This window comes from Pollachius pollachius (genome assembly GCF_949987615.1).
Source record: "Pollachius pollachius genome assembly, chromosome: 6".
NCBI classification, from domain to species: domain Eukaryota; kingdom Metazoa; phylum Chordata; class Actinopteri; order Gadiformes; family Gadidae; genus Pollachius; species Pollachius pollachius.
The window spans coordinates 3,143,160-3,156,936 of NC_136939.1; the positions used below are offsets into that span (position 1 = coordinate 3,143,160).

The window sequence follows — 13,777 nt, forward strand, 5'->3', positions numbered from 1 at the left end:
TGGATAGGCTGGTGTCTCAGCGTTGGGGATACAAGTTAGTTAGTGGATAGGCTGGTGTCTCAGCGTTGGGGATACAAGTTAGTTAGTGGATAGGCTGGTGTCTCAGCGTTGGGGATACAAGTTAGTTAGTGGCTAGGCTGGTGTCTCAGCCTTGGGGATACAAGTTAGTTAGTGGCTAGGCTGGTGTCTCAGCCTTGGGGATACAAGTTAGTTAGTGGCTAGGCTGGTGTCTCAGCCTTGGGGATACAAGTTAGTTAGTGGCTAGGCTGGTGTCTCAGCGTTGGGGATACAAGTTAGTTAGTGGCTAGGCTGGTGTTTCAGCGTTGGGGATACAAGTTAGTTAGTGGCTAGGCTGGTGTCTCAGCCTTGGGGATACAAGTTAGTTAGTGGATAGGCTAGTGACATATTTGTATACAGATTACTGCGTTTACATAACCATTAACGTAATGGGAATATTTAACTTGATTAGATTTGATTAGAGAATTTGCCCATCAAGGTACTTACACAAGGTCAGAGTTTAGATGAGCCGCGTCTCCTCTTCGCTACGTTGCACTGGGTTTACAATAACGTGGAACCCTAAACATGCTTGTTAATCGATCAGCTGAATCGGCCGTTTCTAAATGGATGTGAGGCAAATCTCTTTCGGTGCATGCATTAAATGAATATATCAACCTTAATGCGTAAAAGGGGTTTACGTGACAAAGTATATGGAATGATGATCCCAGTTATCTAGATCTATCTAGGTTATCTAGACGTCCTCACCTCTTTAATCCCCGGAATAGGTAGATTCACTGAGCAGACTTTAGGTCAGTTCATATCTGGACCGTGGCGAGGTAAGGGTTGGTGTCTCGGTGCGACGGTAAACACTCCATGAAACAATGGGATGGATGTGGGCTGAGGTGGAGGATGAGGGGGCGACAGATGAACTCAACGTAACATATATGCACCATGGCGAATGGCAGGGAGGGATGGGCCGTAAAATGCAGAGAGAGCCGGTGAGAACATGGACCATGGGATGCTGGGGTTTGAAGGACCAACCTTGGAGAGATATCGCATCCTTGCTGCATGAAGGCGCCCAGCGAGAACCACAGGCTGTTAAAAATGCCAAAGTCGTTGGGGGGGTCTGGCGGGCTCTGGGGGTCTTTGGCTTCATCGCTCTCGTCCAGGTGCCACTCGTAGGGGCTGAAGCGGCTGACCAGGAATAGCACCACGCTGACGCCGATGTAGGCAAACACTATGCACATCCAGATCTCGTAGGCCAGCGGGTCCAGGAAGGAGAACACGCCGGGTTTGGACTTCTGGGGCTTCTTGATCATGATGGAGATGCCCAGCGACATGAAGGGCTTGGAGAAGTCGATCACCTCCTCGCGCACCAGGGTGATGGTCAGGGGGGCCACGGCGATGTCGGCCCTCTGGGAACACAGGAACGTTAGAATGAGGAACCACCTTTAAAATACAGGAACATCAGCTAGGAACCACTACTAAACACAGGAACCTCAGAGTGAGAAACCACCACTAAATACAGGAACATCAGAGTGAGGAACTGTCACTAAACACAGAAACATCACGAGTGAGGAACCACCGTTAAATACAGGAACATCAGATTGAGGAACCACCACTTCACACAGGAACCTCAGAGAGGAACCACCACTAAACACAGGAACATCAGAGTGAGGAACCACCACTAAACACAGGAACCTCAGAGAGGGACCACCACTAAACACAGGAACCTCAGAGAGGAACCACCACTAAACACAGGAACATCAGAGTGAGGAACCATCACTAAACACAGGAACCTCAGAGAGGAACCAGCGCTAAACAGGTACATCAGAGTGAGGAACCACCCCTAAATACAGGAACATCAGAGTGAGGAACCACCACTAAATACAGGAACATCAGATTGAGGAACCACCACTAAATACAGGAACATCAGAGTGAGGAACCACCACTAAACACAGGAACCTCAGAGAGGAACCACCACTAAACACAGGAACATCAGAGTGAGGAACCATCACTAAAACACAGGAACCTCAGAGAGGAACAACCCCTAAACACAGGAACATCAGAGAGGAACCACCACTAAAACACAGGAACCTCAGAGAGGAACAACCCCTAAACACAGGAACATCAGAGTGTGGAACCACCACTAAAACACAGGAACCTCAGAGAGGAACAACCCCTAAACACAGGAACATCAGAGTGTGGAACCACCACTAAAGCGAACCGAACCAAAGCCCGTTCCTCATCCCCGTCCTCCCAACACTGGAAACAGTCGGTGGTATGATTATTAAACCACCAGAACCACCTCTCTCCTAACAACGAATATGAAAGCTCTGTGTTTTGGAGAAAAGTATTATCGCGCGCTGAAATGGAGTTGATTGGAGCGGATTTGAAAGGCAGAGGAATGAAAGAGAAAGTTGAGTCACATCATCTTTGTGATCGGAGGTCTTTTGTCTGAGCGGGAAGAGGAAGACTGAGATCACAAACTGTTCCCTGATGGGGGATTCAGCCTGCGAGAGACAAAGACCTCCCCGCCGGAGATTCATCTTTATCCTAACACAGCAGTGCAAGTTTCCACCTGCACTGGGGAACTGAGGCAGTTTATTTTACACCGATAATGTGAAACACAAGAGGCAGAGGACCATTTATTACCGGGCAGTTTCATTGCAACGTAAAATAACTCGTCTTCCAGCATTTGAAGAATGATTTAAAGGCTACTCTCACAGGTGGCAGGAAAAAAAAGGAAGATTAATCTTTGGAGGGACCTTTAGAAAAGGAAATGGGGCGGCGTGTGGAGGGGGCCCCCAGATCAGTACTCACCCCGTACACCAGCTCACCAACCATCCCGTTCCAGGTGCGCGTCTCGGGGTCCCGGGCTCCGTACTTGCCGTCGGACACGATGGACAGCTTGTAGCGTATCCCCACGTGCTTGGCGATCTCCGACGCCAGGTCGACGCAGTAGCCCTCGTACCGGTCGTTCCCGTCCAGCTGCATAAAGTTTCTCTTGTACATGACGTACGGCGCTTCCTGCCAATCACACGCGTGTTAGACATACACAGAGCACGGCGCGCGCTTCTGACAGTGCACGTGACGTGTGCACGTGAAGAGTGCACGGACGAGCGGGTTGGCGTGCAGACGGATGGGATGGATGGGTCACCAAGAAGCAAAACAAACAGCAAGGTGTGTCAGGTGGGGGGGCGGTCCTTCTCGAGGTCTCTCCCCCCTGGGTCGGGGGAGGTCCTCCTTCTGGTCCTTTAGAGGGCTGAGGGCCAGGATCACCGTGGGTGTATATATACCTTTCGTTATACCAATACAATTAGCATGGCTTCTGCCTAGGGGGAGGGGCTCTGGCTAATGGGAGGAGCTTATGCTAATGATGAGTGCTCCTGGCTAGGGGGAGGGGCTTCTGGTTTAAAGGAGGGGCTCCTGGCTAGGGGGAGGGGCTTCTGGTTTAAAGGAGGGGCTCCTGGCTAGGGGGAGGGGCTTCTGGTTTAAAGGAGGGGCTCCTGGCTAGGGGGAGGGGCTTCTGGTTTAAAGGAGGGGCTCCTGGCTAGGGGGAGGGGCTTCTGGTTTAAAGGAGGGGCTCCTGGCTAGGGGGAGGGGCTTCTGGTTTAAAGGAGGGGCTCCTGACTAGGGGGAGGGGCTTTGGCTAATAATATGAGCTTAGGCTAATGAGTGCTCCTGGCTAGGGGGAGGGGCTTCTGGTTTAAAAGAGGGGCTTCAGTCTAGGGGGAGGGGCTTATGCTAATGAGGAGTGCTCCTGGCTGGGGGGGAGGGACTTTTGGTCAATAGAAGGGGGCTGCTGGCTAGGGGGAGGGGCCTAAGGCTTGGGGGGAGGGGCGTCTGTTTAAAGGGGCCTCTGGCTAATGGGAGGAGCTTCTGACTAATGAGAGGAGCGTATGCAGATGGGAGGGGGTTCTGGTTTGTGGGAGGGGCTATTGGTAGGTTCTGGGAGGGGGTACTGTCAGCTGGGAGGGGCTACAGGCGGCTTAGATGTCAGGCGGGTGTCAACAGGTATAAGAGAAGTATAAAGCCAGGGGGGAGCCGGGGTACAGTTGCGTCTCTGCGCATTGGACGGGCTGGGGGAGGAAGGGGGAGGGAGGGGGAGGCAGGCGGGAGGGGGGAGGGAGGAAGAGGCAGGCTGGGGGGGGGTGTCACCTTCCAGTTCATCAGGTGTCATCAGTGACCGCAGAGAGTCTGCTTGGAACTCAACAGTGTGTGTGTTTGAAGAAATACTGAAAATCAATTTGCTGATAGCTAATATATTGATATCTAATGCTTCGTTGTATAATATCCCGGGGGGGGGGTGGGCTGAAAATAATTGTATTAGATGACTTGCATCATTTCCGCATATGCTATAAATTATCAGAATCGTGGTGCTTTTTTCTTTGTCTAATTAACCGCAAAAGCACTTCCCTTGATATAGCCTCTTCTATCCAGTTCTATTCTATCCAGCTCTATTCTATCCAGTTCTATTCTGTTCTTATCTCTTTGATGTAAAACAGCTGATGGAAAAATCAGACATGAATCAATGTGGCCAAGAGCCTAAACAGCTTCTTGACATATTCTTTGGTTTCAAACACGCATGGGTGATGGAATTATGCTTTCAAATAATAATCTCCGAAACTAGGAAACTTGGGCTCCTAGTTTCCTGCTGGTGACCACTCACGGGACGATGGCTCATGGATGTCAGGCTACACGATGGTGGATGACGTTCTGAATTTACCCAAGATGAGACATGTTGGGCAGAGACAGAAGGAGTGTGAGGTCGTGGGCTTTAAGTGTAAGGTAGGGCGTACCCTGTCTTACATTTAACACGACCGTGATGGAGAAGATGACTGTGTTCAGGCACAACGTCTGTGTTCACCTTACAAATTACAGAACACAGACTGGGATCCAACCTGATGTTGTGAAACCCTACAAAACTACGGTGGACACCTACTCTCTTCTGACTCTATTTCTACTTCCTATGCCTCTAATGGATTGGTTGTAAGCTGTATCCGTCTCTGCTGTCACTGACCTCTTACCCAATGAGAGGGAAGCTGTTTGTTTTGTACTTACGTATGCACTGAACGTGAACAAGATGGAGTCTACACACAGCTATCATATTACCAAGGCCGTTATTGTGATGTCACTACTACGACAGGCCACTGCTAAACAGAAACGTAAAGTGCTTTGGCATCCACACGGGTACACTCGAAACACTCGTCCGACTGTTTCAACGTGTAGTGAGTGGATGGAAAGCAGCCGGTAAACCTGTTCTACCCTCTCGGGACAGAAGGCCGGAGCCTCGACCCTGAGGGGCAGAAAACTTTTGGCGGGAGATTTTTAAAAGCAGCCTGGAAAGTGTACCATAATAGTAGTGACCACAATTGTTCGGTTTTCCACAGAGGAGGACTCATTGGTGACCTGGGGGTCCACTATGTACACAAACTTCTCGTACTCGTTCCAGTAGCCCATCTGAAATCACAGAGACACGCGTTACCACGGGAACACGGGTCACAACGTGAACACGCTGCCACAGGAACACAGTTACCACGGGAACACAGTAACCACAGGAACACAGTTACCACGGGAACACAGTTTACACAAGAACACTGTTCCCAAGGGAGCACAGGTCACCACGGGAACACAGTAACCACAGGAACACTGCAACCACGAGAACACAGGATACCATAGGAACACAGTTACCACGGGAATACAGGTCACCGCGGGAACACAGGTTACCACGGGAACACGTTCCCACGGGAACACGGGACCGCTGGCGGGGGAGGTGGGTAACCGTAGAGACCAGGGACACGAGGGCGGACGGCTCTGTCCGTACAGACAGATCAATACTGCAGTACTACTGCTAGTACTACTGCTATTACTGCTGCTAGCTGTTCATATTTCTAACAGTATTCACTACCGCTCCTGCCATTTGTTTGGTTACTCATCAAATGTCTATAAAGCAGTGCACTGATATGTGGGAGTACAATTCGACCAGTTCCTCAGCCCCTCACTAAATTATAAATAAAACCAATTATAATTCAAGGCTAGTTTTTAAATAGTTTTCGAAATGAAGCATAACATGAGGAACGAAAATGCTGCCCTGTGCTCCAACACTACCTCCAGTTAGTTTCTACTATCATATTGAATCTATTTGAATACAAAATGTAATCCTATCCTTTCTCCTGGTGTCAGCATCAACACCCCCAGTACTCACTCTGGTGTAGACCCACACTGGGCTCCAGGAGGCGCTGTGTCGGGCAAGCGGTGCCTGGCCCCTTGTCTCACTTAGAATGATTGTGTTTGTATTGAGTGTTTGCATTGAGTCTGTCTAACGGCATTTGTTAAGCAATTGTTTTTATCAGAACACATTCAATATTCCATCAGGGACATTCTATGACACATACTTATATATATATATACATACACACGTTAATACTGTGACACTAATAAACTATAACATAACATGCCATAACACCAGACATAGAACATGACTTAAACAAGATAACATCCCATTATATAGCTAAACATAAGACAACATCCCAAAACATGAACTTAACACAAGATGGAAACCATAACATGACCTAAAGACAAGATGGAAACCATAACATGACCTAAAGACAAGATGGATACCATAACATGACCTAAAGACAAGATGGAAACCATAACATGACCTAAAGACAAGATGGATACCATAACATGACCTAAAGACAAGATGGATACCATAACATGACCTAAAGACAAGATGGATACCATAACATGACCTAAAGACAAGATGGATACCATAACATGACCTGGTTGCCTCCTACCTTCCTGGCTCCTCCAAGCTTCATCTCGTACACGTCGATGGTGAAGTTGGTTCTACGGCCGAACGTATCGAACTGGATGTTCCCCGTCATGCCCGTCACCTGTACCTGAAACACCGAACACAGAATCTTTTAGAACCAACCTACAACACAAAGACCAGAATCCTTTAGAACCAACCTACAACACAGTGACGAGAACCCATTAGAACCAACCTACAACACATAGACGAGAACCCTTTAGGACCAACCTATAACACATAGACGAGAACCCTTTAGAACCAACCTACAACACATAGACGCGAACCCTTTAGAACCAAACTACAACACAGACCAGAACCTGTTAGAACCAACCTTTAACACAGATCAGAACCCTTAGAACCAACCTACAACACATAGACGAGAACCCTTTAGAACCAAAGTACAACACATAGACCAGAACCCTTTCGAACCAACCTACAACATAGACCAGAACCCGTTAGAACCAACCTACAACACAGACCAGAACCCATTAGAACCAACCTACAACACATATCAGAACCCTTTAGAACCAAACTATAACACACAGACGAGAACCCTTTATAACCAAACTGCAACACAGACCTAACTCCAACACAACAGCAACCTGACCACATTGCGATCAAACTATAGCAACCCTTACACACAAAATAACCTTCAAAAATATACAACACCACACAGACATTATAAACCACAACAACACACAGACACAAACTACAACTACACACACATGGACACAAACTACAACAACACACAGACATAAACTACAACACACAGACATTATAAACTACAACAACGCACACATAGACACAAACCATAACAACGCACAGACCAAAACTAAAACACAGACATAATAAAGTACACAACAAAAACAACACATACACAATAAACTACAACAACATAATGCAGACACAATCAACCCCAACACAACAAGAGCCTTTAGACACAAACTACCATCTTGAGGGCCCTCTCGATGTCGATGCCCTGGCTCCAGGGAACGGCGGGGTTGGCCAGGCAGTCCCCGGCGCTGCCCCTACGGGACACGTCCACGCGCTGCCGCCGCAGGTAGCGGAATGCCTCTGACAGCACCAGCACCGCGTCGTGGGTCAGGGCAGACGTGTACTGACGGAGGGACGGACGGAGGGAGGGACGGACGGAGAGACGGAGGGAGGGACAGACAGACGGAGAGACGGAGGGAGGGACAGACGGAGAGACGGAGGGACAGAGAGACGGGGAGACGGAGGGACAGAGAGACGGAGAGACGGAGGGAGGGACAGAGAGAGAGACAGACAGACAGACAGAGGGAGGGAGAGACGGGGAGACGGAGGGAGGGACAGATAGACAGAGGGAGGGACAGACAGACAGACAGACGGAGGGAGGGACAGACAGACAGAGGGAGGGACAGACAGAGGGACAGACACAGAAAAATTGGAACGACGGACATAGGGACAGACAGATAGAAAGATGGAAGGACAGAAGACCGACAGACAGATTGAGAGACAGACAGAGGGACGGACAGAAAATAGACCAATAAGACAGCCCAGAGGAAATACAAAAGTTGTTGCCGTGCAACGAAGCAGCCTCCTCGTGCTTGTTGCGCCGTTGCCGTGACAACGTGTTTCGAGCTCCGAGCTGGGACGTATTTAACAACGCTCAGAGACCCAGATGGATGGATTTAACATTTCTAAAAAGCATCCATCTTATAAAGATTGAAGTCATGGTAATGAGACATGAAATAATAACGCTTTTAACAACACATCGCCAACACCTCCCCTCACCAAATCAATAAATACACGATCTACACCTACTAACGCAACTAATGCCTCCTGAAGAGGAGACTTCTAGCTTCCAATCCTTAGGTATAGTATATATATATAGTATTGTTTGTATATATATATATATATATATTGTGTCTACACAATATGTGTATGCAGTGTATATACTACACTACAAACACAACAGTACAGTATATATTAGTATATAGAGGTAGAGTACGTGGTGTGGAAACCTCGATCGCTCCGGGACTCAGGGAACTCCCTCTCGTCCAGCTTATAGATTTACTTTATACACAGTATATTTAATATAGAGTATATCTATTATAGAGTAAATATCAGTACACAGTGGTGTACCTTGAGAGGGGCGCTGCGGGACTCCCCATCGCCCAGCTTATAGATATAGTTTATATAGAGTATAGGGTATATCTAGCATTGAGTGTGTCCTGGTGCGGTACCTTGAGAGGGGCGCTCCGGGACTCGGGGAACTCCCTCTCGTCCAGCTTCTCCCAGCGCTGGATGAACTGCTGGACGATGGGGTTCTCAGGGCTGATGATCTGGAAGCCCGTGATGTTGGCCCCTCCGGAAACCACGCGGTCCAGACTCATGTTGGACACGCCCTGCAGAGAACAGACCATAATAATGATCTACTTGTACATACTGGAGTACTGCACGCCATGTTGGACACGCCCTGTAGAATACAGACCATGATAATACTAGCTGGAGTACTACATAATGCAGTGCTGGGTACTGTAGTGCTGTAGTACTAAATACTGTAGTACTACATAACATGTTGGACAAGCCCTGCAGATATATTTCATACACTTTGTATTTACTTTTTATATATATACTTAATTTATATATATATATGTGTGTGTGTGTGTGTGTGTGTGTGTGTGTGTGTGTGTGTGTATGTGTATGTGTATATATATATATATATATATATATATATATATATATATATATATATATATATATATATATATATATATATATCTCATTCTCACCAGCAGAGAGAAGAACGCAGGACACCTTGAATAATATTTAATAATATAGGTCAACCTTTAGTCGAGAGCTACCGTCCTTAATGGCTGAAGAACAGATAGTGGCTGCAGGGTCGTCCTCGGTGGCTGAATAACCTTCTCTATGTATAAATGATACCTGCGCCTTGTCCTTCATTAGCCTTGCAGGATGAATATCACGTCTGTTCTGTCTCATTGAAGCGGTTCTGACAGGTGTAGTCGGGGAAGAGCCACATGCCGGGCCCATGTTGAATATTTAATGGGATCTTTTAATATATAGCGCCCTATTTAACCTCACTCGTGGAGTTAGGAAAGTGATGGGACCTCTGTTGCAAAACCACTGCGGACATGGATATGAAAACGCAGTTTGTTTGATGGATTCGGTTTTAGGTCAATGGGATGCTGGGGAATGGCATGGATAGTGGTGGTACAGGTTTAAACAGCGGGGGGGGGGGGGGGTTCTACTGGTCAGGGTCCTCATCCTACCTGTAAGGCATCCCAGAGCAAGATGACCCCTGACCCCTACCAGCCCCTGAACGACGCGGCTCCTCTTTCAGCGGCTGCTGGATGAGAAGTTAATGTTAACCTCGGGGATGTTGAGTCATCATGGATGACATCACGGAGCCAGGCTCCCAGCTGGAGGTCAGCTGATCTGGGAGGTTAGCAGTGGGTGGAGGCCTCTGGGGCAGAGGGGGTGGGAGGAGGAGGAGGAGGAGGAGGGGGAGGAGGAAGAGGAGGGAGGAGGAGACCTCTGGGGCCGAAGGACTGGGAGGAGGAGGTGGAGGAGGAGGAGGAGGAGACCTCTGGGGACAAAGGACTGGGAGGAGGAGGAGGAGAAGAGGAGGAGGAGGTGGAGGAGACCTCTGGGGATGAAGGACTGGGAGGATGAGGAGGAGGAGGGATCTAGCAGAGGGTGGCGTCCCTCCCTGGGGCAGGACCAGTTGCTGATAAGCTCCAGTTTGAACCTCTGGGTGAGTAGAGTATCTCTCTCTCTCTCTCTCTCTCTCTCGCTCGTCCCCTTGTTCGTTCGTTCATTCGTTCGTTTGGTTGTATGATTTTTGATGCGGCTTTCTGTTTAAACGTTAGAGCGCTCTAGTGTATTGATTATTGTTCATATTCATTTATATTCATTTATATTGATACACCTTCTTATGCTTTTAGTTACATTTCTCACAATGTGCCTTTTAGATGTTTTAGTCGTACGTTCATCACCCCATGCCCGTCTTACTTTCACCGTCGCTGAAGGAGTTCTTCCAACCTTTACCGCCACAGGGAGTAAAGCACACCATTTGTCCCCACTGAAGGTTTCAGGACATTAAAGGTTAGATTCATGTGGAGGCCTGGTGGAGTTTTTTAACTCGCATTAAAACACTTGATTTTGATGAAAATCTCATTATTGAGGAAGTATAATTTGGTTTCAGGCCAGTTGGACTTAGATGAAAGGAAGTTAGTGCTTGGTGTTTTTGTTGTTGTCTCTCTTTTTAAATCTTGGGACAAATCTTTAATGTAAGGCCTATTCTGAAGACCTGGGTTACGTCAACAGTGCTCCGCCGCGTCTTCTGGAGCTGGCATCATAGCAAGGCTTGGGGTCTGATTGATTCAGAAAGCGTGCTGGTCAGGGTAGTCTGAGCCGGGGTCTATTTATACCGGCCCCCGCTCCTCTCAAACGCATCTCGCCCCCGATTGGATGCTTCTGAGTGCATCAAACCGGTCTGATCGGCCTCATCCTGAATAATTGATTCCCTCACTGAACTGATTCACTTCTCTTTGACTTTTTTCAAATAAAAGCTTCTGAGGGAAAAGCTCCCTGTCACGCTAGGCTACATGCTAAGCTACGTGGTGGCCTGCAAGGTACATCGGAATCTGAGCAGTTACAAGCACAGCATGCTAACTTGTTTGTGGCCCCCTCAGTATCGATCGCATGGATTGGATTGTTCAGGGGCTCTCTGTGTCTTGCATTAAGCGATGTGATGTGCTTGCACTCACCAGGTTAGCCAGGATGTAGTGGTATCCCCTGCCGTTCTTCCCCAGGACCACCACCTAGAGAGAGAGAGAGAGAGAGAGAGAGAGAGAGAGAGAGAGAGAGAGAGAGAGAGAGATCAGAACCCACAGCACGCTGGACATAACCTGCAAGGACAAACACACACTGTTAAACCTGCTGTGTGGGAGACATGGAGTGGGAGAGGGAGGGGGGAGACGGGTGACGGGGCGGAGAGAGAGAGAGGGATGGAGAACAAGAGGAGAAATCCTTCTGCTGTATTATGATCATCTCCTGTTGATCCCTGGATCACATCATCTCCTCAGAGAGCTCTCCTCCACACCTCCACTCCATCCTGATTTAATGTTCCCTCACAGCCTGGAGGGCGAGCAGGTCTCCTGGTGCTGGAGGAGGGAGGGCCTCGTGGTGGAGGAGGGCCTACTGATGGAGGAGGGTCTCCTGGTGGAGGAGGGTCTCCTGGTGGAGGAGGGCCTCCTGGTGGAGGGCGTTAATAGGTCGAACTGCACTAGCTTGTGCTAGCCTCAATAGGTTGAACTACCCTAGCTTGTGCTAGCCTCAATAGACTAAACTACACTAGCTTGTGCTAGCTTTAACAGAGCGAACAACGCTAGCTCACTTTTGAGATGGAACTCTGTATCATGGCTGTACTTATTTTTAAAGCTGTGTTGGCTAACAAATATTTTTAGATCGTGGATGCTCCAGTTTCAGCCTCGCTGGAGACGGAGGCATGGCGAGCCCCCAGCTCAGCAGGGCTGAGGGGGGGTGGGCGGGCGGGCTCAGCGCCGCCGCCGCCGCTACGCTACGCTCCAGCGTTTGTTCAACTGCCAAATGAAAACCACCAAAGCCTGAACACTAAGAAACAGGGAAAAAAGGGAACCACTAATTAAGAGTCCGGCCCAAGGTGTGGCCGGCTGTACGGAGAGAGTGGTTCGGTTCAGAGCGGTGGCGGCGCTGACGACACCTGGTGGAGGACGAGAGCTCCAGTCCCAGCGAGGGGCTCAGAGGACGCGCGGCCCTTACACGGGTCAAACCCTCCGGCCACTCGGACCCGGCCATGTGGGCCACGAGGAGACCGGATCTGGGATCTCTCCTGGTCTTGGGGGGGGCGGGGGGGGGTTGTTTTCTCCAAATGTCAAACATCAGAGATGGAGGGGGTTTAAGGACGAGAGAGAGAGAGAGAGAGAGAGAGAGAGAGAGAGAGAGAGAGAGAGAGAGAGAAAAGGAGGGAGGGAGGGATTCATTGAGACGGACACCCGGTGTTAACCAGTTCCATCACAATATACCAGTGTGTGTTTCTGTGGTGTGTGTGCGTTCCTTCAGTACGCATCGACAAGCTATAAATCAGCCTAGCCGCCGGGGTGTTTGACTCCCCTCCGAGAGGTTCTGGGTTCGATACCCTTTGTCCTCTGTCTGCCGGCCTTGCTCAGCGTGCCTGAACTCTACCATCCCATAATAACCCGTCAATATTTTCCTGGGTATGTTTTCACGGCCGCAACCTCTCCTTCATCACTGTATGCTAATTCAACCAATACCGGGATTTTAATGTGGGATCTAAACATAGAGGCTGAGGGACAGCCTCTAAACCTGATGGAGGCTGAGGGACAGCCTCTAAACCTGGTAGAGCCTGATGGACAGCCTCTAAACCTGATGGAGGCTGAGGGACAGCCTCTAAACCTGGTAGAGCCTGATGGACAGCCTCTAAACCTGATGGAGGCTGAGGGACAGCCTCTAAACCTGGTAGAGCCTGATGGACAGCCTCTAAACCTGATGGAGGCTGAGGGACAGCCTCTAAACCTGGTATAGGCTGAGGGACAGCCTCTAAACCTGATGGAGGCTGAGGGACAGCCTCTAAACCTGGTAGAGGCTGTTGGACAGCCTCTAAACCTGATGGAGGCTGAGGGACAGCCTCTAAACCTGGTAGAGGCTAAGGGACAGCCTCTAAACCTGATAGAGGCTGAGGGACGGCATCTTAGAGGCTAGGTCTACTGATCCATTTACCTTCTGTCAGTCCACTCTCATTCTCTATCACCTTCTCTCTCTCTGTATCTCTGTGTTCTCTCTCCGTTCCCCATCCCGTTGCCTCCCTCTGTACCTCTCAGCCCAGTTCTAGTTAGTACTTCTAGTACCCATCATTCTGCTTCAGTTACTAACAAACTGATAAAGGGACCCATAAGT

General features: G+C 49.1%; 1 protein-coding gene across 1 annotated transcript in view; it reads right to left on the reverse strand.

Annotated features, from left to right (window-relative positions):
* The window catches only part of gria3a (glutamate receptor, ionotropic, AMPA 3a), a 64,786-nt gene that overhangs the window by 17,765 nt on the left and 33,244 nt on the right, over positions 1 to 13,777 (reverse strand). The window contains exons 5-11 of the mRNA XM_079738220.1: positions 11,590 to 11,643; positions 9,040 to 9,201; positions 7,764 to 7,931; positions 6,798 to 6,902; positions 5,353 to 5,460; positions 2,821 to 3,027; positions 1,039 to 1,412 (exon numbers count right to left, since the gene is read on the reverse strand). Of these exons, the coding sequence (XP_079594346.1) occupies positions 1,039 to 1,412; positions 2,821 to 3,027; positions 5,353 to 5,460; positions 6,798 to 6,902; positions 7,764 to 7,931; positions 9,040 to 9,201; positions 11,590 to 11,643 (1,178 nt within the window). The remainder of the gene's footprint in view (positions 1 to 1,038; positions 1,413 to 2,820; positions 3,028 to 5,352; positions 5,461 to 6,797; positions 6,903 to 7,763; positions 7,932 to 9,039; positions 9,202 to 11,589; positions 11,644 to 13,777) is intronic.